The sequence below is a fragment of the Syngnathus scovelli genome, chromosome 3 (assembly GCF_024217435.2).
Source record: "Syngnathus scovelli strain Florida chromosome 3, RoL_Ssco_1.2, whole genome shotgun sequence".
NCBI classification, from domain to species: domain Eukaryota; kingdom Metazoa; phylum Chordata; class Actinopteri; order Syngnathiformes; family Syngnathidae; genus Syngnathus; species Syngnathus scovelli.
The window spans coordinates 18,606,433-18,633,393 of NC_090849.1; the positions used below are offsets into that span (position 1 = coordinate 18,606,433).

At 43.3% G+C, this 26,961-nt stretch overlaps 3 protein-coding genes across 4 annotated transcripts; 1 reads left to right on the forward strand and 2 right to left on the reverse strand.

Moving 5' to 3' along the window:
* Positions 1 to 1,896: 1,896 nt before the first annotated feature.
* On the reverse strand, positions 1,897 to 5,982 carry elovl7a (ELOVL fatty acid elongase 7a). Its single transcript, XM_049763953.1, has 8 exons — positions 5,817 to 5,982; positions 4,737 to 4,814; positions 4,472 to 4,662; positions 4,232 to 4,312; positions 3,583 to 3,639; positions 3,388 to 3,493; positions 3,178 to 3,314; positions 1,897 to 3,017 (listed from the first exon to the last, which is right to left on the reverse strand). Exons 2-8 carry the CDS (start codon positions 4,798 to 4,800, stop codon positions 2,769 to 2,771), a joined length of 885 nt encoding a protein of 294 aa, XP_049619910.1. The 5' UTR covers positions 4,801 to 4,814; positions 5,817 to 5,982; the 3' UTR covers positions 1,897 to 2,768.
* A 672-nt stretch (positions 5,983 to 6,654) lies between these two features.
* On the reverse strand, positions 6,655 to 13,224 carry ercc8 (excision repair cross-complementation group 8). The gene is made up of 12 exons (XM_049763949.2): positions 12,864 to 13,224; positions 12,693 to 12,788; positions 12,292 to 12,393; positions 12,067 to 12,190; positions 10,797 to 10,878; positions 10,213 to 10,281; positions 9,970 to 10,036; positions 9,049 to 9,152; positions 8,682 to 8,806; positions 8,005 to 8,202; positions 7,434 to 7,520; positions 6,655 to 7,161 (listed from the first exon to the last, which is right to left on the reverse strand). The coding sequence occupies exons 1-12, from the start codon at positions 12,938 to 12,940 to the stop codon at positions 7,096 to 7,098; spliced, it is 1,197 nt and encodes a 398-aa protein (XP_049619906.1). The 5' UTR covers positions 12,941 to 13,224; the 3' UTR covers positions 6,655 to 7,095.
* Positions 13,225 to 13,342: 118 nt separating this feature from the next.
* On the forward strand, positions 13,343 to 26,807 carry ndufaf2 (NADH:ubiquinone oxidoreductase complex assembly factor 2). Of its 2 annotated transcripts, none has more exons than XM_049763963.2 (4): positions 13,343 to 13,569; positions 24,073 to 24,162; positions 25,060 to 25,100; positions 26,303 to 26,807. In XM_049763963.2, exons 1-4 carry the CDS (start codon positions 13,455 to 13,457, stop codon positions 26,549 to 26,551), a joined length of 495 nt encoding a protein of 164 aa, XP_049619920.1. In that variant the 5' UTR covers positions 13,343 to 13,454; the 3' UTR covers positions 26,552 to 26,807. The 2 variants fall into 2 exon arrangements, with proteins under 2 accessions (XP_049619920.1, XP_049619921.1); XM_049763964.2 differs by lacking the exon at positions 13,343 to 13,569 and adding an exon at positions 16,516 to 16,942.
* The last annotated feature ends 154 nt before the right edge of the window (positions 26,808 to 26,961 follow it).

A 26,961-nucleotide genomic window follows, 5' to 3' on the forward strand; every position in this document is an offset into this window, starting at 1 on the left:
TGAATGAAAAACAGAGGGGAACAAATTCAGTGATATGGAGGAAAATTCTATTTTATAAAGGGGATGAAAAAACTGATCAATAAGTCGACTTTGGAGATGTGTTACAGTGCTGCAAGGCAGATAAGAACCTGTGAAAATCACATTTGTTCCAGTGCTGTGCACGACGAGATAACGGCGAAGCTGTTGGCAATTGCCATCACAAAAATGAAACGAGGAGGGATGTTCTCTGTGGGGTAAGGTGTGAAAACTTGGTGCTCCGCAAAGTTAAAGTAAAAGTGACAAAAACACCCCTCGGTCCAAATTGTGCATCAGTTTGGATTTGGAGTATTTTAAAGCAGAAGTAATAAGACTAGCCTATAGACCGTTTAAAAATGACCTCCACTAAGTTGAAAGTGAGAAGGCGAGAGCATTTATTTTAATTGCAGTTTGTGGAATGTTTTTCTACTTTAAGGCAAATGAGGTTTGTGGTTTTGTTTTGTTTTCTGTCTCCCACAAACCACCATTATCGAGCTAACTGGCTATAAGTGCAAACGTGTCACAGTGAGAAAAGTGCAAGCACAAACAGGAGAAAAAAAAGAGTGTCGAGAAAGTCCAACTTGACAGTCAAACCCTTTGGGGTGCCTTAATATCAAAGTGTAGAAAAGCCCTATAACGACTTGCTAGGATATATTCCATTTTGCGGATTAAATATTATGTTATGAGTAGGCATAAGAAAGATTCAAGATGAGGTCGCATTCATTTTCCACTTCATCGTAGCCTACAGTCACCACCCACCCGCACATGCTCGAATCGGCAATTGTGAACTGACGCAGATTTTTTTTTTCCTCGAACCAAATCAGATCAAGGCACGGAAATCTCCACCTACTCGTGATGGTATAAACAGTCATAGACGCAAGAGGCAAACTCTTGAGGGTTGGCATTAGAATTAAGGTTCCGAGTTGATGAAATAGATTGCATATACATAAGTGAAAAAAATAACTACATCGACAACTAACAATTCGCAAAAATGAATTAAAAATGTATTCTATTTGAAGTTAAATAAAACTGAACTGCACTTTTAATTCAAAAGGTTTTGGGGCACGATACTAGTATGCAGTTTTGAACTTTTTTCAAATTCTGAGTTTTCAGGCGCCGCTAGAGGGAGCCCGTGTATCACACTTTGGCTCATCACTGGTGTGCAAGTCATGTCACGCTTCTAACAAAATAAAGTATATGGAGAAACCTTTTTCCCTTCTTTTCCGTTAACATGGTGGTCGTGACTGGCATTTGAAAAATAACAGGCTCTCTCAAAAACCACAAAAGTCACTCCTGTTTGGTAGCTTTGTGATCCTATTGCCAGCCTTCCATCTGTCTTTAAGCTCCTAAAACTTTGTAAAAGGTTATTCCATTTAGTTACTGGAAAGTAGGATACGACATTTCTGTAATATTTTGCAACCATTTCAAAATGTCCTGTTATGGAATAGTTTAGGAGTCACACTGTACTTTGGCAGAGTTGACAGCAGCAGCATTCTGCAGTGCGTGTGGTGACAGTAGACAGATCAGTGTGCGCACCTCTGCCCAGAAATAGGACATTGGACTCTCCTGCTCCTGATCAATTTACGTTCAACTATTTCACATTGTGTTCTCAGATCATCCAAGTGGCCAATATTTTTTTCCCCGTTCACCATTCCCTAAATGGCAGCATTTTTTAAGTTTGAATCTCAACCCTGACCTTCTTGTCGAGTTTGTACTCCATGCTAGAATCTGGTTTCAACACCAAGTTTATACTATATTAGAGCAAAACTGGGAAGTTCCTACAAAACCCTGAGATAAAACTTGAATCATATCTCAAATCATTCACCTAATGAAATTTGACAATGAAAGTGAAATTCAAAATGAAGATCTAAAACCAACAAATACAGAGTCAACATTTATTATATAAATACATATAAAACAGTATAAACAACTTTTCAAGGCACTTAAGTCTTAAATGGTTAACAATTGGACTGAGAACAGGATATTAGACGTGAACATGAACTGCATCATTCGAACTAACCCTCTTCTCAAATACACACCACCAGCGATCTCATACTCTTATCTCCTTTTGTCAATCACAGGAGCGCCGTTTCATTCACTGTGGAGCTTAAGATCATCATAATACACAGACACTCCTGTGACCGACCCAAAGACTTGTCACTGTAAACATTCAACTTTTTTTCGTGAACAATGCCCTGGTGCTCCACAAGAGCGCCCTCTGGCTCTCCTTCCAGGGATCAATTGGTCACACTTCGAGAGAACATTCCACTGAAAACATCAGATCTGTGACTCCAAACGTCAAGGTGTGAAATATTTAAAATAAAAGTAAACACCCTACCCTGTATGCATGTGACCATAAAAATAGCCTTGCAAAGACTAATATTAAGGCAACATGGATTACCCTCCAACCTTTATAGTGAACCACCAAGACAAAATAAATGTGGGGGAAAAAAAACAAATCACACCAATCCGTCATTTAAGAGGGTCACTGCACACATCAGGGTCATGGAGTCTCAGTCATGCCATTGGAGAAGCCCTATAAATGACAGTTTTTCCCATGGCTTAATTAACTATACAGTCGCGTCTTAATTAACTATACAGTCAATACAAAATATTAAAATACAAAAGTTCCCTTTGTCTGGGGTTAAATATAACTGGTCATAATTTATAAAGATTGTCTCTTTTTTGCAAGTAGAAAAAGCTAAACCAGAGCAGCAGTCCGCCACAAAAAAAGCCCCGTGCCGAGCGGCCAATTATTCCTCTTTGGTGTGGTTAGCGTTGCCATTCATGACGCCGTTTGAATGGTGGGCCCACATCTGGGCCTGCAGCACCTTGGGCAGCCGCTTGCCTTTGGTGTAGGCGTGGTACCAGAAGTTGAGGAAAAGGAAGAGGAAGATGAGGCCGTAAAGACCGATGATGTAGATGAAGATGGGGAACTTGTAGGCGCAGTCCTGTATGAAGAAGTACTGCGAGATGTGCGTGGTCACCATCACAAACTGGATCTGTACACGAGAAGTAGGGGAGGGGGGGGTCAGGACCTTGGACTCTCACACAAAATGGCTACCATTGGTATTCTCATTTAGCAACCTTCCACTTTCAGAAATCTGGAGATTGCAACATGGAGCAAAACCAGCCTTAACGGGGGAAGCAAACGTAACGTACCAGCTGAATGGTGGTCAGGTATTTCTTCCACCACAGGTACTTCTGGTATTTGGGCCCTAAGGCGGTCAGGCCGTAGTAAGTGTACATGATGACATGGACGACACAGTTGAGCACTGCGTGAAAAGTTCCCATACCACCTGGCGGGGTGAAGTATATGGTTAAAAACCACGTAAATGGAAACTAAGGCCACAAGTAGAGAGCTTGTGTTACCTGCAGAAAAGCGAACACCAAACCACCAGGTAAACGGCATAATAGAATGATGGAACACGTGAAGAAATGTCACCTGGCTGTTTTTCTTCCTCAGCACAAAGAAAACCTTTAATGGAGAGTGAACAAAAAGGGCAAATTGTAATATTTGTCAAATTGTCTTGATCCAATACTGACTACGCAACCGCCACGACTTACCGTGTCCAACATCTCGATGAACTTGGAGAAATAGTAAAGCCAGCACGTTTCTGCCATCTATTGGACAGAGACACTTTCAGCATTTAGTCACACAGCCAGTTGCAACTTTTAAAAACGACTGCATGATGTAAAAGACAGTCTTTGCAAAACAGAGCAAAACTCAATTTTAACTGTGTGGCAGTCCATGTGTTGATTATCAGAATTACAAACGTTTAATTAAATCCGTTTCTGAAGGTGCTAATTGAAACTGAGACATAAACCAAAAATTTAAAATTACCACTAGGTGACACTGTCGCGCTTCTCTTTGCATTACAAATCTGAAGTTGTGCTTTATTTTAGTGTTAAGCGTGGTTGTCTTTACACCTCGACTACTAGAATTATGACAACATACTCGTCTTTACCATTTGGTGCATGGATTGAATTTTCCATGGATGTCTGTCATTTTGAGACTTCCTACTTTGAGTGGCCATTGAATGCATCTTAAATTTAAAACGATGACAGTGTCTAACGGAGGTACGGCTTTCGTGAACCAGGCATCAAATTACCTGACAAAATGACTTGTTTCCAAAGAAATTAGACTGCCATTGTACCACAAATTATGGTTTAATGGTGCAGTGAGAAACAGAGGACTCCATGTAAATATATTTACCCTTGTAGCTTGTGGCGAGTCAGAGTAGTCAACGAGATCACAGCGGAAGGAGTATCCTGTTCCCCATCCCGACATGACAAACTAGAAAGAGACACTGTAGTTAATTGGCAAGCAAAATTTCCAACATGTTTTTTAAGTCATTAATATTGCACACTCAAGCGAGCAAACATGCACCCAATGCGGCAACATCGCGTACGTGCCGTTAGCGAGCATGATGAGTAACAGCTTATGTCGAGTCACCTCGTAGCACATGTAGAGCGAGAGTGCCACCACGCTGAAGTTGTACACCACCAGAACCCCTTTGAGGTCAAAAGCTTTACGCTTCTCCATGATGCGGGGTCCCAGTGATACGACGAAGTAGATGTACGCCATGATGATGATGTTCTGCATGACGGGAGATGCCATGAGCAGCCAGTTCTCCGTACGAGAGTCTGCGACAGGAGTTAAAACGGGTAAGGACCGAAGTTTAACCATAACAGAAAAACTGTGTGGCGGAGGAACTGACCTGCGTTCCGGATGAAGTCATCATACATGTGCGAAACTGAAGACTTGATATCATGCAGTTCCATTGTTGCAAGGTCAGCTTATGGGGAAAAGGACAGGAGGTCTGTTAGCATGTTTTGTGTACTTCAACTAAGTTGATTTGTATCACATATCTCCAAGGTAATAAAATTCGGCTTGCCAACTCTTTAGTTTCGTTGAATAGCAAGAATTAAAAAGGTATGCGTGCTCGTGCGCATGCAAGACAACAAGGCAGGCCACACAAAGCAAGTACTGTATGAGCAGTACAATAAGTAACAGCCTCGCAGCAAACAGTACCAATCTATATTTATATTCTTGAATAATCTATTCTTGGGCAAACATTTTAACAGTGGAAGAAGTAATCATAAATGCAGATAAACATTTTATTTCTGTTGGGCAGAATACTTGGCTCTTCAAAATTATTTTGCAGGGAAGAATAAAAAATAAAAAAGTTGCTGTGTAAGCAATTATTAACGCTTATTAACGGTCCTACTGGAGATGTTAAAACTTGTTATTTCAACTTTGCAGTGTACGACTAACTGGCCTGACTGGTTCTATGAAACAAGACCAGTTGTGACAGAATACAGTTGAGGAACAATGCAGAAGAGTGGAAACCGGAAGTCCTTATTGGGAAATCGCTGCAGGTTTCTGGTGATAAAGACGGGAAGTACACGTGAATACAAAATAATAGCGGAAGTACGAACAAGAGACAAAATAAAAGACTTTTTGGCAACAGAACAAATTTTGGGAGGTCGGCTGGAGTAAGCACCATTTTATACCAGCACAAATTGTACAAACATGGGCAAATTAAAGCGCCTACTTAAACGACGCCCATTTATTAGCATGAGTTATAATTAACATTAACGGAGGTAGAAAAAAAAGAGGCTTTTTGAAAAGCACCAAATACCTGCTTTTAGAGTCACATGCAATCTTAAATTGACAATCGCAAGGACAAAAGAACGTTTGTGGTTGTGATGCGGTGTCGCAAGGGATGTAAAACAAGTCTAGCAGCAGTTGCAACGCACACGTCCACACACTCCACTGCTTAAAAATTAAGTCTTACCTGGAAATTTGTCCTACAACCACCCAGTGAGAAATCCTTTCCAACGTTGAACTGCGGTTAAAAAAAAAAAGAATTAAGAGTCGGGGCGTGTATGACTCTCGACTTGCACAGGTGAGTCTTGAGCTCAGTTCACGTCTTAATGATGCGCGCGCCCGTGGAAATTTATGGCGTTTTTAAGGGGGCGGGTCTCGAGTCCTTCGGGGTTGCTGATTGGCCGGTGCCTGGACTCGGCAATGCCTCATTATAACGTCACAATGCCTTACCTATGCGATGAGTCGCACTGATTCTGTCATGATCGATAATTGAACAGAAACGGTACAGCGTGTACAGTATGCATTTTCCCATGAACACAGTACACTGCAAAATCTGAAGAAAAAGAATAAGAAAACAATATTTCAATTCACACGCACGCACACACATTGTATAGCACTAATTAATGTACTTATACTTCTTCCACCTTTAGATGGTTACGAAAAACTCTCAATCAAAAGAAATACACAAAACATAAACTTGTATATACGTATTTACATTAAAAAAAATCTTTATGTACTTTTTGATGAAAAGGTTGTTATTAAATGAAAAAACACAGACATCTTTTTATATCAGATCTATTCATTTGTATTCCTTTTTTACATTTTTATCAACAAAGTGTAACTAAATTGTCAGCTTACTGTTTTAATTGATGGCAGATTTTGGTAACAAAAAATATTTTTCAACAAAGATGTATTTTTTCAACATACTTTTGCAAATTTTTTAACAAGGCTGTTTGTTTTTTCAAGAGGTTTTATTTTTATAAATAGAAAAAGTACTCAAAACAATGTTGACACATTCAACTATATACAGGACACAAAAAGGCCAGTCAGTTTATTTAAAAATAATTACGTTTTACAAAAGCGAAAATGTTTAAGGGGCATCAGGGAGCGGCCTCGCTTGGTATTACTCATATCCTTTCGTAAGTTTCAACATAAACACAGATGCAAATTTGAACCACGAATGACTTAAGGCATACCGGTAATGTATGTTTTGCAATGCAAGGTAACACCCATCCATTGATTTGCAGATGGTGGGAAGAAAATGTTTAGTAAAAATACAATAGGAGAATTGACAAATACTGTATGTGTATAGCAGTCCTCTCAAGTCAATCATTACTAATCCTTAAGTAAACCATGATGTCAGGATTATTGTTTCACAATGATTTTTTGAATCTGTCAATCTGTTAATTTGCTAGTACCATAGTTCAAACAATGCTGGAGTCCATTGCTGAAACCTTGAAGCATCATTAGTCTTCATCGCTGCTCCAGTTGTCCTGGAAAGCGCGGTCCACTGACGACCTCACTGCAGCATCCTGAAAATGACAGTTAAATGAAGTGTCAACATTAAAATACAGCGCTTTGGATTTACCGCCTTAATATTGAAACAGAATGTGGTGATGCAAGTGTGGAGCAGAACAGCGTGACGTTTTACATTCCTGTCATGATTATCATATGACGTCATATCACAATAGACCAAAGCCATACCTGCCAAAAGATTTTCATGGTCATGCATGCAAGTGAGTAGATGACTCATCATTTCGGACCGACAAACATTTTCAGATTTGGAAATTACAAATCATGTCACCTGATCTGACTCTTCCTCCACATCCGGGCCACGTAGAACCGGAACCCATGCAAGTATATTACCGTCTTTACCTGCACTGTACAACTCCTATATGCCGGGAAAAGACACAAATAAGTTATATGTACACAAAATGAGCTCCATCAATTTCTGACAGGCACATTTTTTTTGTCAAAAACAAAAGAAAGCATTTATCCTGGATGTATTTAGTTTATTTTTGTGTTGTTTCCCCATCTGTATTTAGTATGTTTGGATGAATACCTAAAAAAAAAAAAACACACACACACACATGCAGAAGGACTGCTGAATTGTTACCGACAAGTACAGCCCCCCCCAAGGTTTACACAAGCAAAAAAATGGGGACAACAGATTGCCATCTTGGCAGGGGTGGCTTCTTTGCCCTGAACCATGAGTGAAAAGCCGCTTGACGGCATTCCCACTGCAAAGTACAAACAAAACCGGCATGACACAATGCATTGCAAGTGGTATGTCTTCTCGCTCTCATAGGCTCAAAAGTGCCCCATTGGGAGCAATTGGGGGATGAGATATCTTTGGCCATTTGGGGACATCTCACCTGGTGGTCCGGGTGGAACTCGCAGCAGTCCACGTAGTTGAAGTGACCCCGCAGCATGGTGACCAGCTCACCCGTGTGGAGGCCATACACGGCGACTGAGCTACCGCACGGCACAAACACAAACTCCGGACTGCAGCCCCGCGACACCGTCAACTGACGCTGCTTGCGGCTCTTGTTGCTCACTTTCCCGTAGTTCACCTGAGGGAAACGGGTGAAGACTACGTTCATACTAAAACCAGGGAATGATGTTTAAATAAAACAGGCAATCATGAAAGATGTGTTTTGTCCCAAATACTACCAAGTGCCACTACAAAGGGATGTTTGGAAAATGTACTCAGTCCTACTTGTTCAACTGTGCCCTTTCAATTTCCTCAGCTCAACTATCAACCATCTCAAGACTGTTGCTCTGTTTTCCCCTGAGGAAAGATTCTCTACCTCTTACGTGATGCCGAGTCTTGGAGGTGGAACAACAAAAAAAACAATAGCAACCCCTATACATTACATCCGAGGGATACGTTAAGGGCTCAAAGTAATGGCAGATTTTCCTCAGGCCTTAATGTTGACGATGTTGTCACATGCGACCAATTAAAGAAGTCCACAACGGGTTATCCATATACATTCTTATTGGTTGAGATAGGATCATTTACACACACTGCAATTAATCCTAACTAACATACCAGGGTGTTTTCCCCTGTGGCGCTGTTCCACAATCGCATGCGATCATCGGTCCCAGACGTGAGGAGGTGCAGGCCGTCGCTTGAGAAGCACAGGCCGTTCACTCGGCCGTTGTGGGCTGTGTTTGCTGGGTATTGATAGGAAAAACACATTATGTTAGCCTGATAGCATCATTTAAACTTGCTGTCACAAAAGCAATTCAAAATTACAATTGTGACAGCAATTTATTTTCCTCATGATCTATTACGCTAACGATTAGCGACTTAGCCTATGATACTGTTCAGAAACATACATACATATAGCTTGCCTAAATCCTGCAGCACAGTGTACAAAATACAAAATAAATGTCCTAAGTGAGTGAATGCATACCTGCCTCAGAAGCGCCTTTTGATTTGTCTCCATTGTGCTGGTCCAACGAAAATAGGCAACCTGATGCCCGACGCACATCCCACACTCTCACTTTGCTGTCAGCACTGGAGGAGACAAATCACCATGTTTGTTGGACTTATAGCAGCTACTTCACAAGATAAGATGTTAAATACCCATCTTTCTTTGACAGTGTCAATAAAATATGAGCATAATTATATTTGTAGAGGAAGAATTGGCCTGGTATACCTATTGTTACCTTTAATTGTTATTTCTCTGCATGTGGGGATTAACCATGCAGCCAAATTAAATATCACAAAGGCGTGCGTCACCGCGTGCCTCTTTTGTGCCAGTTGTTTTCAAAATCACTTTGACTCCAAAGGGAGAGCGGCGCATGGGTCCCACTAGATTAATTAGTAGGTCTAATGTAGCATAAAACAGGTGGAGGGCCAGCATCCACCATATGCTTTGGTGACACGTCTAGTGGAGTGCTCGAGATGTGCAGCCATCATCTTTGACTTCAGGCTACCATGTGGCCAGATGGCCAGGGAGGGGAATGACAAGATGAGCTGGTGGAATGATCTGCTGCCTGTTATTTCTCTCTTTGATGGGTCTCTGGGGGTGAATTACACTCACCGGATGCTTCCTAAGGTACGCCTGCACAATATAACAAGGCCCAGTGTAAAAGCTGTATCCAAAATTATTCTGTTAATTTTGACATTGAGTGTTAGAATAGCTGCTTAATTAATAGCGTTCAATTCAGTGTAGTAGATGTCATGCTGCAATTAATTGTGTTTGTCATATGTAAATAAGAAGAAAGTCCCATTAATCCAACTTGTAAAGCTCCATCCTTCCAGCAGATTTGAGTCTTCTCATTCATGCATTTCACCAGTAGGAGCAAAGTGGGTTGTAAATGGTGCCTACCTGGCAGTGGCTAGGATATGTTCGTATCTGGGTGACCATCGCACAGACAGGACCTCTGCTCTATGACCTGAGGTGGGGATGAAGATTAGAATATCATAGAAAATGTATTGATTTGACTAGTTCAATTTAAAATGTGAAAAACATTATCTAGATGCACAAAGTGATTTCTTTTCATTTTAATGATGATACTGTAGCTTTCAAATAATAAATGTATATGTGTGTGTTGTCATCTAGCACACTAACCCTGCAGAACTTGGATCTTTGAACCGGACTTCAGGTCACACAGCTGTATTTTAGGATATTCGGTGCCAACTGATAAGATAGGACACACAGAAAGACACACTAAAAACTACATTCTGTCACACATTCCTTCGAAACCAAAGTTCAACAAGGGAGGGGTGCTTGGAGGAAGCTCCAAAACTGGACTCCCAGGGTTGTCAGAAACAAGGTGTGGTGAATCAGGATACAGATAACAGCTGCTAATCACGAACAACCGCGATGCGCTCAACAAAGGAGTCCGTGCACATCAGGGCAAGTGAAATTCTTTCAAAATATAAAACGATTAAATTCAACTGTTGAGTTTCTTTTTAATAGCAGATTGATTCAAAGATTTTTCTAGATCTACAAACAGTCGTCGGACAGAGAGAGACTTTTTTTTTCTTTCTCTGAAGCACATGTATGACTAAGACAACTGGTATGGGTAACCTGTTGTTCCTGCTCGGTGATGTAGTAGTGCAACAGCATACAGAACAGCTCGCGTCACACTTCCGAGCCTTTGCTCATTCTGCTCGGTTTTAATGAGTAAGGGCATGCACCCAAATATCTACCTGCGATGAGACTGTGCTTTCTAGCGATGGGTGACAGGTGGTGGCTGTAGACGGTGCCTTCAAACTTAAACACTTCAGCGGGCTGAGGGGAAAACAACGACAAGAGGGGTGTTTACAAAAAAATCCACATTTTAATTGATTATTTTTTCAACATTTGTTAAAAATAACTTTTTTTTTTGCCCAAAATATGAAAAGTATGTTGAACCTCCTAATATCTCACTTCTTGCTGCCAGCTCACCTACTTTTAACCTCAGACTGTCACAATGATGTGTCAGATGTCAGACATCAGTCATTCTATCAATGAATGAACCATGACTCAATGCATACCAAACCAAACTGAAAACAATTACCTTAAATTGACAAAACTGTGTTCTGCGAACTATTAAGTAAATTGTCCCTACCTTTGACTGCAATACAACAACGAGGCTGGTGGCGGCCTTAGCTATTTAAACATTACTGTTCCGTTTGTACAGCCTTGACAGTGCACGTGCAAACAAACACAGGAGCAATTTTGAATCGCGAATGGCATCGCGTTGGTGCAGCTGTGGCGGTTACCATGCAAATACTCCAGCAAATACAAAAAAGCCTCTGTTGCTGCACCATGTGTCAGTTTGCCACTAGTCAGCCTATCAATGGGGCACACAGAGGAGCCTATGTTTGTATAAACATACTCCCTAAATTGTGGGAGACACACAAAAAAACTCAACAAGCTATAAAGGTTCAGTAGGTTCTTTTCTCTTGACCCTTCTTTGAACTTGTGATGTAACCATGAGGCCAGTGAAATTGTAGCTCAAGGCAGAATCGGCCATCTGCGACAGTGTGGCATAGGAAGGCAGAAAGCATGAAGCAATTATGAAGCCAAAGAATGGAAATAGAGACAAAGGGGGCGGCAACAACAAATCTGTACAATGGAACCTACAAATTCGGAAGCTTTGACACGGCCACGCCTTCAAATTGGAATTTAGCACTTTTAGAGATTTTTTTTAGAGATTTACAATCTTGAATGAACCTGACGAACTCTGGAGGCAGCATTTACAATAGAGTTTTAATTGGCTGCCCAACTAGTCCAGGGTGTACCCCATTTCTTGTTCAAAGTCAACTAGGGATAGGCTGCAGCTCACTCGTGACCCTGAGGAGGACAAATGCTATAGGAAAATCGATGAATGGATGCACGGTAACAGCAGTTGAACTCGAGGGAATCAATTAATACGGTACACAGCCTCACCAATAACTCGCCATGTCACACGTGTATGGGAGTGACATGTGTTACCTTAAGAGTCTCTGTGTCCCACACCTTCATTGTCTTGTCAAAGGAGCTGGATACAAACATGCCAGTGTCGTAAGGATACCACTGGACCGTCTCGACGCTGAATTTGTGGGCATGCTTGCTGGACCTACAATTAATTATATTGAAAATTGTTAATTGTGTGAATAATATAAGATTTAAAGAGATTCTGCTGGACATAACTTAACTTAAATGGGGGTCAAGACTCACCTTCCAATGGTGGAGACAGCCTTGCAGGTGTACTGCGGTTTCCCACTAAAGTTCTCCAGGTCATAGATGACAATCACTCCATCGGCACCGCCAGACAACATGCTAAACAAAAATGCAGGGGACATATTCCTAGTCACCTGTAAATTACTCTTATGATTAAATGGTACGTTGGCGCCATCTTGTGGCATGTTTCTGCTTTTCAACCATAAAGAGCACTAAAGAACGCAAATTAGTGAGGTTTTTTATTTTTGTAAAAACATGGGCATAAATTCCACATGGGAAAAACGTGAAACGTGACTATAGGCCGGGGGGGAGGTTACTATAATTCATAATAATAATATTATTATATATTATTTTATATATATACTATAATTAGAAAATAAAGATAAACATTTACTCACTATTTGCCTTCTATGACTTCAATGTCAACGGTATTGACACCATTTGCGTGGATTCTCTCCACATCCCTGTCTGCATTCAACTGCAGGCTTAGTACTCTTTTAAGATGCATAAAAAGAAGATCATTATCTACTGCAAGGGCAAGTGGTGTGTTACAGAGCATCTATGTTTACCTTCTCGTCGCCTCCACCCGCCTGAGTCGCAGAGGGTCATCCAGACCGGCACGCCTTGCTGCCAAATAATCCAGCATTGTTTCAAGAAAACATAACACGGGGTTAAATTTGTGCACATGCAAGATTTGTTCGATGCTAACAGAAGAGCTGGCATGCTATCTGCCGTAAAATTGAGGTTTTCTAACAAAAAAAAGTTTGTCACACTATTTGACATTACAGCTCATCCATCGCTGTATATGTAACGGTAGCATCCACGTTACAATGTAATGTAAGGTCTTAATTAAGTGGCTTTCTTTATAATTTCATTTTGCGACCGATACAACGCCATTTTGAAAGGGGGAAAAAAACACTTCCGGTAAGAAATGAGCAGATTGGTTCTGCAAATCCGCCATATGTCCAATTGGAGGGCGGTTTGTTCAAGATTGGCCCCGCCCTCCGAGGGACAACCCATGCTGAAGTTGGCCAACCAGCATTCAGTTTATTTACACTTGACCATCTACCGGAAGTCTTTCATAAACAACCGGAGTAAAGCGCAACCCTGTTGGCAAGGGTGCACAGAAGACAACTAAAACCTTCCCCTTTCCTACAAATATGAATAAAATGGTCGGGGCGTTGCGGAGGACGTTCGGCGTGGTACGGGAACACGTCGGCACGGACCACCTGGGGAATAAATATTACATTATCCCCGAACAGAAGACATGGACAGGTAAGCCATGTAATGGCGTGTTGAATTTAGGTCGATGCAATTTAGCCTAACGTTTCACCCTAGTCAAATTAACATCTATGATCGATTTGTCATCAATGTTTTGTTGATTTTGCGAGAATTTTGCCATTATAACTTTCAAAAGTGTATGCACTCTTGGTTTGACAGCCTTTTCACCTCTGTAGTACCTCACGTGTACCGCTAGATGGAGGACGAGGCTCAATAGTTATTCATCTGCTGATTTCAGTAAATAGATGCCATGTATACTGTAGCTCTTTTTTTTAAATTAAATTGTAAAAGAAAAAAACACTGAAAAACAATAACTCTTAAGAGATGAAAGGATTAATGGATGATTGCCATTTTGGGCCTCCATATAATTAACCTGAAAATCAATTAACCCCTCACATTGAATGTAAAACTGCCCCCCACCCTCGTTTTTGAAGTGTTAATATTCTGTATAAACGGCATTGATGCGCATAAACACAGAATGACACAGAATGATGTGGCATAGCCTACCTGACAAATCTCATCTTTCAGAGGTTGTATCATTTTTTCACCTTTATTCTCTGTTGTTGCGTTGTCAACACAAAATGAAGAACTGAAGTCAACCAATGACCTTTTCTGCCTTTTTCATTTGTTGGTGTTATGTATCAACACAGAATGGTGGGGTCCAACCTGTCAAGCTTCCGGTTTTGCAGGATGTATTCGACTCTAAGCTTATAAGCATTTTGCTTATAAGCGTTTTGTTCTGTATATACAGCACTGACAGAATTGAAGGGACCAAGTTGGTCATTTTTGACATTTGAGAGGGTGCTATCAGAAGCCTTTTTTTTTTAACTACCTGTAAAAGCTATTTCACCTTTTGCCCACGTCACCTTTCCATATGATTAAGCCTTTGATTTAGTGTCAGAAGCCCTTTTACATACATCATTTCTAAGAACCCTACTTTCCACCTCTTTTTCTAGTTTACTGTCAATAAATTCCTCTGCCCCAAAAAATATGGAATGAAGTTGACACAGCAATTTTCTATCATCTGAGGTATTGTCAGAGCGGTAACAGAGTCTGGATGATGCCTGTGATTGATGACGCAATTCTAGCACAAATATTGAATTTGTATACATTGCATGAGACTGGACTTTGAGTTCTGTGTGAAAGGCATAGCAGATAAAATGCTGACTCCTGTTACGGCTACCAGTCCAGGGTGTACCTTGCCTTTTGCCCGAAGTCAGTTGGTATATGCTCCAGCACACCCCCAATGAAAATAAGCAGTATAGAAAATGGATGGATGATTACATACAAAATTATTTTTTATGTCATCTTCTGACAATATGGCATGCATTTTAATTAAATAGATTATATACATTTAGTAATAATGAACTCTTCTTGTGAAGTTAACGTCTTGGTCTGGAGACGGAGAGGCCAGCCTCCAGCAGGCTTGCACGCATGGTTTCATTCTGACTGAACTTGACTTTGTGCTTCACCTTTTTCTTTGCAGTTTGCTGGGGAAACTTGCGCCCACCTCATATTTATAATTCATTACAAGGCTGCGGGCTGTCAGACTATTCAAATGAGACATCACACAGGCCCATTTCCCATCACGCTACAGGCCACCGTTTGACTGGCCAATCTCAATGACTGACACCGCCGGCTTGCTGGAGAAAAAAGAACGCTGGACGCCGTGCACACGCACGTGTGAGCACGCCGATGCATTGCCCCAAAAAAAAAAAAAAAGCAATATATTCTGTCCATATTTATGTCCTTTTTTTCTTGCCACTCTGCCCGGTCCAAGCTGGTGAAAATAAAAGCAGATGCATTATTCAGGCCATATGTCTCGCTAAAGCCAGCTCTTTTTGATCTTAAACTGATAGGCCAAGCGTGGGCCCGTGGCCTTGAGGCTTTGGACCGCTGAGCTTTTTTTCACCGCTGCATACCAGCCGTCGGTTCGGGCAGGGTGAGCGAAAGCTTTCTCCGCTCTACCTCCTTCTTTCTATTCATTTGTTCATCCCCCAGTGCTTGTGGTCCATCCTCCTACCTTTATCCATGCTTTGCTGCTCCCATTTTCTACCTCTCTCGGACTGTTAACTTTAGAAAACTGGGGCGTAAGCAATCTTGCGTGTGGTAAACTATGTATGAAGACTTTAATAGTTGTGCCGAGAGAGGACTGAAAGGACACGCCCGCCTTGTTGGTGCAAAAAGCACGAGGTTGTTTTGATCATATATAGGACAGTTGTTTAGTAGAACTACCTAAAAACTGTAACTTGTGGTATCAACAAATCTCATTTTTAAGTGGGACAATAATATGTGGCTCATTGGGCCTCTTCTATTGTTTATGATTATGTCGAGCCTGAGTTTCACTGTGTCTTCATGCCGACTTTTTTCTTTTCCTCCAGCGAGTCCGTCCTCCCCTTGGCCCCAGTTCTCCTTTTGTTGCCGCCTCTCGACTTTCTCTCCCTTTGAAGCCTTGCCAGCCGAGATTGCGATTCAGTACACAAGAGTAGTTCAGTATGGTGGAATGGCTTGGACTCTCCCCCCTTACCCTTTCCAGTGCCTCACATCAAAACGAACAGGCCTCAGTGTGAAGTGCATGCCTGGAGAGGGAGCAACTGAAGATACCCAGCGCCGTCCTATTGCCCGACCACGGCGCCCCGCAGATGCTTGTCTACGGGCACTGGTCTTGCCCGACCGACCCTTGTAGTCGGCTCCATCCGCATGAATACGGAATCAATATTCATTCTACTCTCTCCCTTGCTTTTGTGCGCTCGCTTCCCAGGCCCGGCCGGCTCTGCCTCCCGCCGCACGGGGCGCCGTGTCACGCTAACCAGATGAAAGCCGAGGTGACGAACAAGCCCCGGTTCAGCGGCGCGCCCGCAGTTCCCGACGCCTGCCGTCCCCGACGCCTGCCGTCGCCTCCTTTTTCTATTTAGGAAGAAAGGAGGCGCGCTGACATTATCGGCCGCTGCAGGCGCATTTGAAAATAATTGCCTGTATGATTGCTATTTTTCTCACCTCTTTGAGGAGGTGTAGCCTTTTGTCTCGGGGAATCAATGGCTGCTCAATACCGGACAGAGGAAAGGCAGTCTTCTTTCATGTCTGCCTGAAAAGGGGAGTATTTTTAGCCCTATTCATTTTTAGCAGCGTCTGCCATGCAGTTTTAATCTATCGCTCCTCTCCTCTCCCTGTGTGTGGAGCAAGAAAGGGTTTCAGAGGTTCCTCAGAGGTGCACCACGCTGTGTCAGACAAAAAGGTGCACCATCACCATCCCTCTGCCTTTTGTCTATTATTTATTTGATCAGCCAGCTCTCACCTATCAAGTCCAAACTGAAAAGGCCTGCACTCGGCTATTTCAGGATGGGCGACTCTCGGGACTGCGAGGGAGGTGCGTGTTTCTGTGGCGTGCGCGCATTTGTATCGGCTTTGTATTTAAAAGGAATCGGCGATTGCATGCGCGCGTGTGTGTTTTTCTTTCCCCTCCCCGCTTCATGCCCTAACACACTTAACACAACAACAGATGGCCGCGTGTCATCAGATCGTTGATTCAAGCCGCTTATTTTCATGGAAAGAGTCGCAGCGGAGGGAGACGCCGGTCCAAATGGCTGTTTATTTTGCCACAAGTCCTCCCTCGGGTGCCATGAAGGAAGGTCTACCCTACAGTAGGACATCAAGGTGCCGTTTACCGCGCATCGGTGTTGTCCAGACCCGCTACAGTAAATCACGCTAATTGATCAGCAGCTTTGCGGTGCACAAGGTTTAAATGAAGGTTGTTTAATCGTTATGGAGACACGAGTGTGTTTGGCTCATCTTGCACGGTGCCGGTTGCCAAGTGTGGGCACGTGTGTGTGTGTGTGTGTGTGAGATGGAGCATCATGGAGTGGCTTAACTACTAAATTAAAAAGGCATTTGCAAAGATGGATGCTCAAGCTGAGATCAAAGACGACATATTCCAGTGGGAGAGCATCACAAGTAGGGCAATGCTGCCAATGTCACCACAGTTCACACTTCAAGCCTTGAACTTGAGCGTACGCTCGCGGGTCACTTCATTAGGTACACCCGCAGACTCAAAAGTGGGCGACGGATAGCAATGGTTTTATTTCTGCAGAGATGCAATTCACCAACCGAGGTGTTCTAATCTCAGATGGGCTGGCAAGATGTTGCGCCACCCGAGGAGGGCTTTCTTGTCACAAAAGGTCCCGACTTATTCTGAATATTTTAATGAAGCAGACAGGCATAGAGGAAGCGGGAGTGATAAGGCACAGTGTGGTGGAAAGAGAAGGAGACTTCAAAAAAAAGAAAGTGACTGACAAAGAACAACGGGAGTGCTGACATCCGGGGTGAAATTACAGAGCGGATGGCATGAAGGAGAAGAATGGTGAGCGTGAAAGGCGTTTTTTGTTTTTTTTCTGACAGAAAGAGGGTGAAATGAGTGGGTGGACTGGGCAGACGGGAGAAGGTGGAGGCAGGTTAATGGGAAGGGGATTTGATGAGCGTGATGGAGGTGAATGGAGAGGGGTGGACAGCTCTGTGTATGGACATCATACACATGGTGAGGGTTACACAAAAGGACGCTGAGTTCCTGGCTCGCCACCATTTTTTTCCCCCCCTTCTTCCAATACTGAGGAGTCTGACTTCAAGAGGACTGGTGGTCTTAAGCGAGCGGGGGTATCGCATCCCTGTTCCCCACAAGCGTGCCTGCGTTTAGTTAAAAGTGACACTCGGGGGAAATCAGCATTCCTTTTCTTTTACTTCTGTATGAATTATTTTGCTCAGCCTCAGTGGCTTCAGTGGCGGCAGGGACAAACAGAATGAGGGCTGAATTTAAAAAGTATGGAAAAAAAAATCCAGCCCAAGCGGCAGCGGGCCTACTTTACACTTAAGCTCCTCCTCTCTCTCCACAGCGGATGCAAAACAACGGCTGGCCTTTTCCTTTAAACCCTTTCTCTGCGTCACAAGGCTCACAGCTAATAGGTAACCATGGTTACGGGCTTCACACACCCCTCCCTTCCCGGTTAGATTAGAGATTGGAGGCAAGAGAGTCCGGATTGCTACCTGGTTTCCCTGGCATCACTGATGCTTATCGGATCACTCCATCATCATAAGGCTGTCCATTCCCTCGGAATGAAATAAACGAGACTCGGTCCAGGCGTGCAGATGGGTGTCTTCAATCTGCCTTTTTGTTCTGCTGCACTCGGTTTGCTCGTGGTGGTCCAGTTCAGTTTGGTTCCCCACGGTATAGTTAAAGTGCGGATCCTCTGTTTTTTTTTGTTTTTTTTTTGCTGCCGATTCTGATTCGATCATCCATAAGTAAGATTTGCCAAGCACTATTGATATTTTCAATTCATTCTAACTGTAACTAATGATTATTTTAATCAACGTCCATCCATCCATTTTGCTCCGCTTATCTGGAGAGGTAGTAGCTTTAGCTCGGAAACCCTGACTTTCCGCTTCATCTAGCTTCATCCAGGTCTTGCGGGTGGGGATCCTTAGGCATTGATTTAATTTATTTCTTTTTATTATTTATTTCCATCCCTTATTTTTCAGTGACTATTTTGAAAATGCATAAACAAATTATGATTCAAAGGGTCTAGTGGTTGCAGGTTCAAACTACAAGCTGCTACGGGTGGTCATTTATTTTTTCAAGGCTTGAAATATGCGCTTTCTTCCCCACTTTTCCCCCCCGCTGCGAGTCAGGTGCTCCTCCGGCGAGGCGTTGGTCCACCCGTCGGAGAGAGATGATTTGTTTATCAGTTTCTCTGCAGATGTTTCCAGTCGGGTTGTTTCCCCCTTCGCTGACATCTGCGGGAGCCATCAAAAGAGTGAGCGCTTGACAGTCTAGGGACACCCGCCACGACATTGCGGAGATGGAAAAAAAAAAATAACTCTTAGGTCGCCCCCGGCAGGAGTCACCTGGGAGATGATGTGTCAAGTTGGGGGTTGTGTGTGTGTGTGTCTGTGTATAAGAGACAGCGGGTGAGTTGGCGCAGGTGATTGAGTTTAGCAGGGTGGATTCAGGGTTCAAAGAGCAGCCCCCCTCAGAGCACACACACGCCGTCTTCTTCTCGCGAAGGCGTGCCTGCCGTTGGAATTTGGCACGCCACACCGCTGCCACGGCAACCCCCATCTCACCTCCTTCATCGCTCCACCCCAAAGTCTCCTCCCTCCCTAGCTCCCCACCCCCACCTGGGGGCTGGCAGACGAGTTGCACTCAGACAGGTGAGATGGCTCATGAATATTAATGCAGCGGGGATTTCATTCCTAAAGCTGCCGGAGCTCCTCCCCAACCCCCCCTTCTTTGCCCACCCCCTCTTCCCCGACGCAATGTCGCTGTTTGTCCTTCACGGTGAGAGGCAGCGCCCTCACTCCTGTCCCTCAGGTTAATCTGCCTGTTCACCAGCCTGTGTGTGTGCGTGCATATTGGTAAGTAGGTTCCCCCTAGTGAGTGATGAGGAGGCAGAGCTGTCACAAGGGTCCCGCTGAGATCGAGAGCTGCTAACACCCTTCATGCCTCTCTCACCTCTCTCTCCACGAGGGGGGAGGGGGCCCTCAACTGTCCCACTTTGATTGAATGACCAGAAAAAAAATTGCACAAAGTCAAAAGTCAGTTGTTCGAGTTCAATTTTAACTGGAGGTTTCTTTCCTCCGGGGGGCACTAGAGGCCTTCAGGGAAGGTGTAACAGCGAAAGAAAAAGAAAGAAAAGAAATCTGCTAATTTGATGTATTTTCATTTCCTACAGTGATAGATGAGATTGAAAAGTTTTAAGCGTGCCCTGTGATTGGCTGGCAACTAATCCAATTTCTGTTTCTCATCCAAAGCCATGATCAGGTCAGGCTCACCTGAGGACAAGCGCTTCAAAAAAAAATAGTTGGATAAATGAGTTTGAAGGGATTTTCATCATGCTATGTTGTCATGGTCATACAAAAAATTAAATATATATTTTGTTGGCAGATGCAGTCATTTGTCTAAAGAGTCAAAATCCAAGTTTTACTGAAGCGTGTTATTGAAATATCTGCCATTCATTCTGTGGGTCACATTATTATTATTTTATTTTCCTATTGTTGTGTCAAGATTTAACCATAACAGCCACTCAAGAATACATAATAGTCTTGTTGTCTTACATCATTTATGCGGACTAAAAAGGGACCTTTTATCATATAAATGGAGAAAGAAACAAATTTAGATAATGCTTTTTTAAACATGCACTTTGACCACAGGAGGGAAAAAAACAAAATGAAGCTTTAACATGGGGAAACCATTAACTGGTTGGGTTTAAAGAGGGCAGGACAATATACTACCATGACGATGAGATGTAATTGTAATGCAATTCACTTATAGGACTGTATGATATATAACAATCAATAGCTATTATATTATTACATTCATCTAATTCTCAATAAAAGCCCTCTATTAAATTGTTGTAAAAGCTTTTCTAATTACATTTAAAGTGCAGGAAACGTTGGGTTTTCATCAAGCAGCAATTTTATGTGATTCACATGCAAGCTATTATACGTCTTAATGGAAATCCACACAACACTGCAACACGTAGTCTTCTCATGTCCTTTGCGTTTATGGGCTTCAACGAAGGCAGGTCAAAGTCACCTTATAATGGTAATCTGCTTTTCAGGCATAAGCACAACTACGTATAGTGAGGGTAGCTAATTTGCCAAGCAAAAACTCTTTTAAAACTAGTTCATTCCATTACAGATGTTTTGTTTTGATGTAATATCTTGCAAGTTTTCTCATCAAGACATGAAACAACAGATTCATGAAATGTCATTTCCTTTAAATGGGGGAATATTTATTTAATTATACCAGGAAAATGACTTGATTGGCCGGTCACATGGCATGTATTCCACTCATAAGTATCTTTGCAACAGGGAATTAAATAACAACAAATTATAAATGACACCAAGAAGATAGCCCAGGACTGATAATTCAATATTTGGTATTTCAAGAAAAAAAACATCAAATAAAATGTGTCAGTTTTTCAGATAATTGTCATAGAAAAACACGATTTAATTTTGTTTTACATTATTTTATGTAAACATTAGGAAAAACAAATCACATACAGTTTGGCTAGTGCTGTTAAGTACCTACTCAAGAAAATTAACAGATGACATAAAAAATTCAAAAGGCTGCCCATAAATTTGATTTGAGCTCACTGTGTATGTTGTGTTTTTTTTAAATAAACAAATACTCTAGAAATTCAAGCAGTGGTCATGCTCACACTTTAACAGCTGCCGTGTACTGTACATTACACGCTTATTTGTGCGTAACTTCACCACTATCAGTAACAATCCACTGTAAAGTATTTTGTTCATGAGGACAACTGCTGCCTTTGCTTGCATCATTTCTAGGGGTGGTTGTGTAACCACGGCCTGCGCGTGTTTTTGTGCAGCTGTCCTAGATGTGAGGTTACCAGCAGAGCTCACGAAGCGCCCCCCCCCCCACCCCCTTCCAGTGTGTATATGTCGTGGGAGAATCCGCTGTGTTTCAGAGATATATGGACACACTGGATATGTTATTCAAATCCGTGAATAAATGCCTCGGTGGGCCGAGGGGTTTAGTCATGCTGCAAAAGTAACGAGACATGAGAACCATGTCGGAACCTAGCCGAGGAAAGCGATACAGACGGTCTACTTGATTTTCAGTAAGCGTATTCGTTCGGCATTAGCTATAGCGAAACGCTTTGCTTGTGTTAGTGGGGGGGGGGGTACCATTTTTGTACCGTTGCCACCCACACCACACCCAATGCAAATATGGAATGGGATCAGTTTATAATTAGCATACCTGTTAAACATATTTGCTCGCCACGCGTGGAGACCAGAGTCTTTCGTTTGCTGGCACTTGTTTTTGTTCTGCAATCATGGAGGGGGTGGAGATGGAGGGGGAGGGTGGGGGGGGCATGTTCTCTAAAACAATTTCTTGGTAGACAAGTATGATTGTATCTTGACCTGTGTATCAAGAAGAAGCTGAGGAGCCGACAAGGCCCTTTTGTGACTCTACTCGTAACCAAAGCAGAACCAAAGCAATGCTAGCCCTAATGAGCTGACCTGATTACTATATAGGCGGGCACATAAAGTATAGAGACAAACTCGTAAGGCATAATTACAGAAGCGTATACGCTTGGAAGCGGCTTTTTTTTTTTTTTTTTTCACAGCAACAGTAAACATGCTGAGAAGATGCTAGCGCAATAACCTTCGGTTGGGACCGTTATGGGCGTGTTTACAAAGGGAATACTTTCATCCCAAGGGTTCATAATGCGGCTATATATACGTACATATCGTGACATCACATATGTATAACCCAACACCTAATTAAACAGATTAGTACAATTTGATGTGGTACAGTAATGGGCCTTTCCGTTTTGGGGTACAGCGGCGTGCTAAGTGTCGCTAGGCTAACGCTGGCGATAATATGAAAGTCTTTAAAATAATATTGCTGTCATTTGAATTGACGTTAAGATACAATCATCGATCTAAATTGAAGTCAGTGCTCGTCTGCGAATCCGAAGGACGAACAACAAAGATATGAATAAATGACCTTTTAAATTACACTTACGTTAAACGCTGCCATTTTGGTGCCCTTGTACGTGTATCCGAGAGATCCAAATATTAAGGCCATCAGTCTGCATCCAGTCAGCTACCGCCGTACGCTGATGGAATCCTGACAGATTGTCTGTGTTTTGGAGCGTGTTGTTTTCCCTGCCCATCTATTTCTCTCCTGCTAGCCATGTTTTGCCATGCATCATCACTCTAGCTCTCATATCGACCGTCCCCTTTTTACCTCCTAACGCTTATGCTCTCTCAGCGGGGGGGGGGGTGGCCAAACGTGCGACTGACTACCTGTGAGGCTAAATCTGTGGAAAGACAGCAAAACCTGCACGCCCTACAAAGGCGTTTTCTTTCATTCTCCTAATCCTCACCCGCCCGCCCTCCTCCTTCGTCGCCATCTCCGTGTCATTGTGTGCCAGCCAAACTTGTCTAATCAGCAGATTTCCACCAAAATAATTGGTGGCGGCCTTGCTGCCGGCGAGCCTCGTGCCGTACACAGATAGGGAAAAGGCGCACTTAATATTCCGCACGGCTCGTGCCTGCCCCCTCCTCCCCTACTGTTCCCTCTGATATCTGACCTCTTTTGTCTCCTGCGCGGCTTGATGTTGATTTTGGAGGGCATTGTTAGCCGCGGCGCCGCCATTGGTAGAGCTGGTCGGCGAAAGGCGGTCGGAGGGGGGCCGTGGTTGGTCGGGTGAAAGGGAGCCTCATTTGCATAAAGGCTTAGCCCAGATTTGGAGCCACTCAGCGAGATCTGAGGAGAAGGGCCCGGGGGCCACGAGGTAATCATCCATGGTCTGTCACAGCGCTGTCATTCCTCCATGTATTTATATGTGCGCACAAGGAGGGGGCCTGTGTGTGTGTGTGTGTGTGTCTGTGTGTGTGTGTAAGTGAGACTTGTCATTGTTTTTTGTTTGTACCGCTTTGCATCATCTCGTACGCCCTCTCCTTTTGTTTCAGGGAGACTCGTCCGTGCCAAGAGGATGGTGGAGGCCTCAAATCCCGCAGAGTACGAATATACGGAAGGCAGCATACCAATCGAGTGGGACGGTGAGCGCCAGTCCCTCTCTAAGCATCAAATCGAGGCCTTCGCTTTTGTTTTTCTTCTTTTAATTCCACACTCGCGTTACAAGATGGAGGTTGTGAATGCTTTTTTATTTTTTATTAATCAGACACCTTCTGCCAGCTTTATAAAAGTGTGCCGGTAAAATAGCGTTCCTTACAAGTGGATACAAACGCTTCCCTCTGTCTCAGGCTGGCTTTATCCACCTTAAACCCCTCATCCCGCTTCGCCCCATCCCTCATGCATTTTCATCAGCATGCAAATAAGAAAAGGGATAAAAGAGGGCCCAGAATCCCCAGCGCTAGCTGGAGGAAGAGTTGGAGAATCTCTCTCTCACTCTCTCTTTGGCTTCCTTGAACCTGCTAGGCTATGCAGCCAGCTCAGCCAAAATAGAGCTCCTTTCAAAAAAAAAAAGTGCAGTGATATGACAGGAGAAGTGAGGAAAGAGGACAAAGGTACTGATGAGAAATGACAGAGCGTGTGCGCTTTCAAATTCCGAAATCAGAGTGGATCCGCCCGTTCTCTTCCAGGACTCTCAGTGGTCCAACTGGTTCGAGCAACTGTTTTCCTTCCTCCATTGCTCACCGTGATCTGTTCTAGGACACTAGTTGGCCTCCGATAGGAAATAAAGGGATGCTAAATGAATTGAGGTCTCACGAGATAAGCTGTAACGCACAACGGTAGCTCAGACATCAAATGTTTGAATTGTGAATTATCCACCTTCTGGAGCGTTGGACCCACAACAACTCCACATGAGTACCAGGTTGCCCCAACAAGAGGTTGCAGCACCTTAAAAAAATAATTGCCATTTTGAAATATGACTGCATGTTTTGTTTGTGTGGGTGTTCTCACTATCTGTTTTTTTATTATTATTATTACTGCAGCTTGGATTCGAGGCAGACGGAAGGAGGCTCCCTCTGTAGAGGTACGTCCCCCCCGCCAGCACCCCACCGCAGCAGCAGCATCCCTGCTGCGATGATGCTTGGACTCTTGGGGGGTGGGCTTTCAAGGCAAAGGAGAGGCTTTTGATTTGGTTTCTATCTTTCGCATTCGAACGAGCAACTTTTGGGAGCAGCATTAAAATAAACATCATGTCCTAGTTAAAGCCCGTGAATGCGCTGAAGTTGATTTTTCAGGTACTTCATGTGAGTATTTAATTTTCGGATGATTTCTTACTGTTGATTGTTGTTAATGAAGATTAGCTAGCTGTACAAAATGGATGCAGAAGGTCTGTGTGTGTCGGTTTGGCTTTTTTTTTATTTATGGCTTTCTCCTAGATGGGAATGTTGAACGCTGGTTCTTTTTTTTCCTTCCTCTCCCTTGTGTTGCTCTCTCCGGGTTTTAATTGCTCTTTAAACGCGAGAATGCTGGAAACGGTTTGGGCCTCAAACAAAATGTGGCTCGATGTAGGAAATCCCTCGCTCACTCGATCGCCGCCTCTCCTCGCCAGCGGGCCTGTGCCATCCCTACCCACCACTGTGCCAGAACATTCTATTCCAATTTTCTTTGCCTCGTGTCCGCTCGTCGACAGCTGGACCGACCAAGACTTCACTCCCGGCACATTTACCCTAAACCCCCTTGTCACCTCTCTCTGTCTCTCTTCCCAGTCCAAGTCTGACATAAATTGATTGGATTAAATCCTGTCATTAACAGTCTGGAAAAGCAGCTTGGTATGTTTGCCTCCGTTCTCCCCCCAAAGTGTCGCTTTTTTGGCCGCGCCGCTCACTTTTCCAGGCCAGCGCGCCGCAGCAGCAGCCCAGTCGGCACGGTCTTTTTATGACATGGCTCAAGTGATGGCGAGGGAGGGGGGAGCTGTTTAGAGTAGGAATGTTGGTTGAGCAGGCTTTTCCAAGCGTGGACAATTAGACGTTTCACTCATTGTCATAAATGCGCATTTGTTCCTGGCATTGCTACTTTGAGTTGCTTTTTTTTGTAAATGTGAGCAGATGCTGCTTTGTGTACCCCTCCAAAAAAAAAAGGGAAAAATGGAGTCAGAATATCTATCCCTCTATATATTTCTGTCGCTATCGATCGCTCTAGGTTTATCTCTTGTTATCTTCTGGCTAGCAAATTTTTGTCACAAAATCCAATTTGTGTCCAAATGATGATTGGTGTGCATGCACGCAGGAGCTGATGAAGAATGAGGCCTACAGGGAGCAGATCAAGCTGAAGGCCACGGAAGTGGAGGAGAAAGACTTGGCCCTGAGAACGAAGGAATACGATGAAGGCCTGGTGGCGATTCCATCCAGGACTGTGGCCGCGGGCCATGCGGCCGCCACCAGCTTTGGCAAGCAGGAGCTCAGCAAGGAGCCCACTAGCACCGCCAACACCTTCCAGCCGGGCTCCTGGCGTCCTAATCCCAAACAGGAAGCCTGAAGAGACGGTGGTATGGACTTAGACCACTTGGCAGTAGAATGCAATCTCACAGAAAGAAAGGCTGACTGTTTTCATTCAGCTCTTGTATCAGAGCTCTTTCATTATGCTGCTAATGAAGTGGCAGGTAAGTGCAATTAATTTGGTGTTAATAAGCAATACAAACATTATTTGCATCCTGTTTGAAGAAAATTGTACATCCAGAAATTAGGAAACTGTGTTTTATGATGCTATTAAATGTTACACAAGCACCTGACAATGTTGGGAGGGTTTAGTTTGATCGCAGAGTGTCACAAAAAATAGCATTACATTTTATCTTATGGAAATATACGTATGTCTTAAGGACCTACACACACACAATGTTTATTGCCTCCATTATCAAATTTAAAATGTAACTTTGACTGGGCAAGATG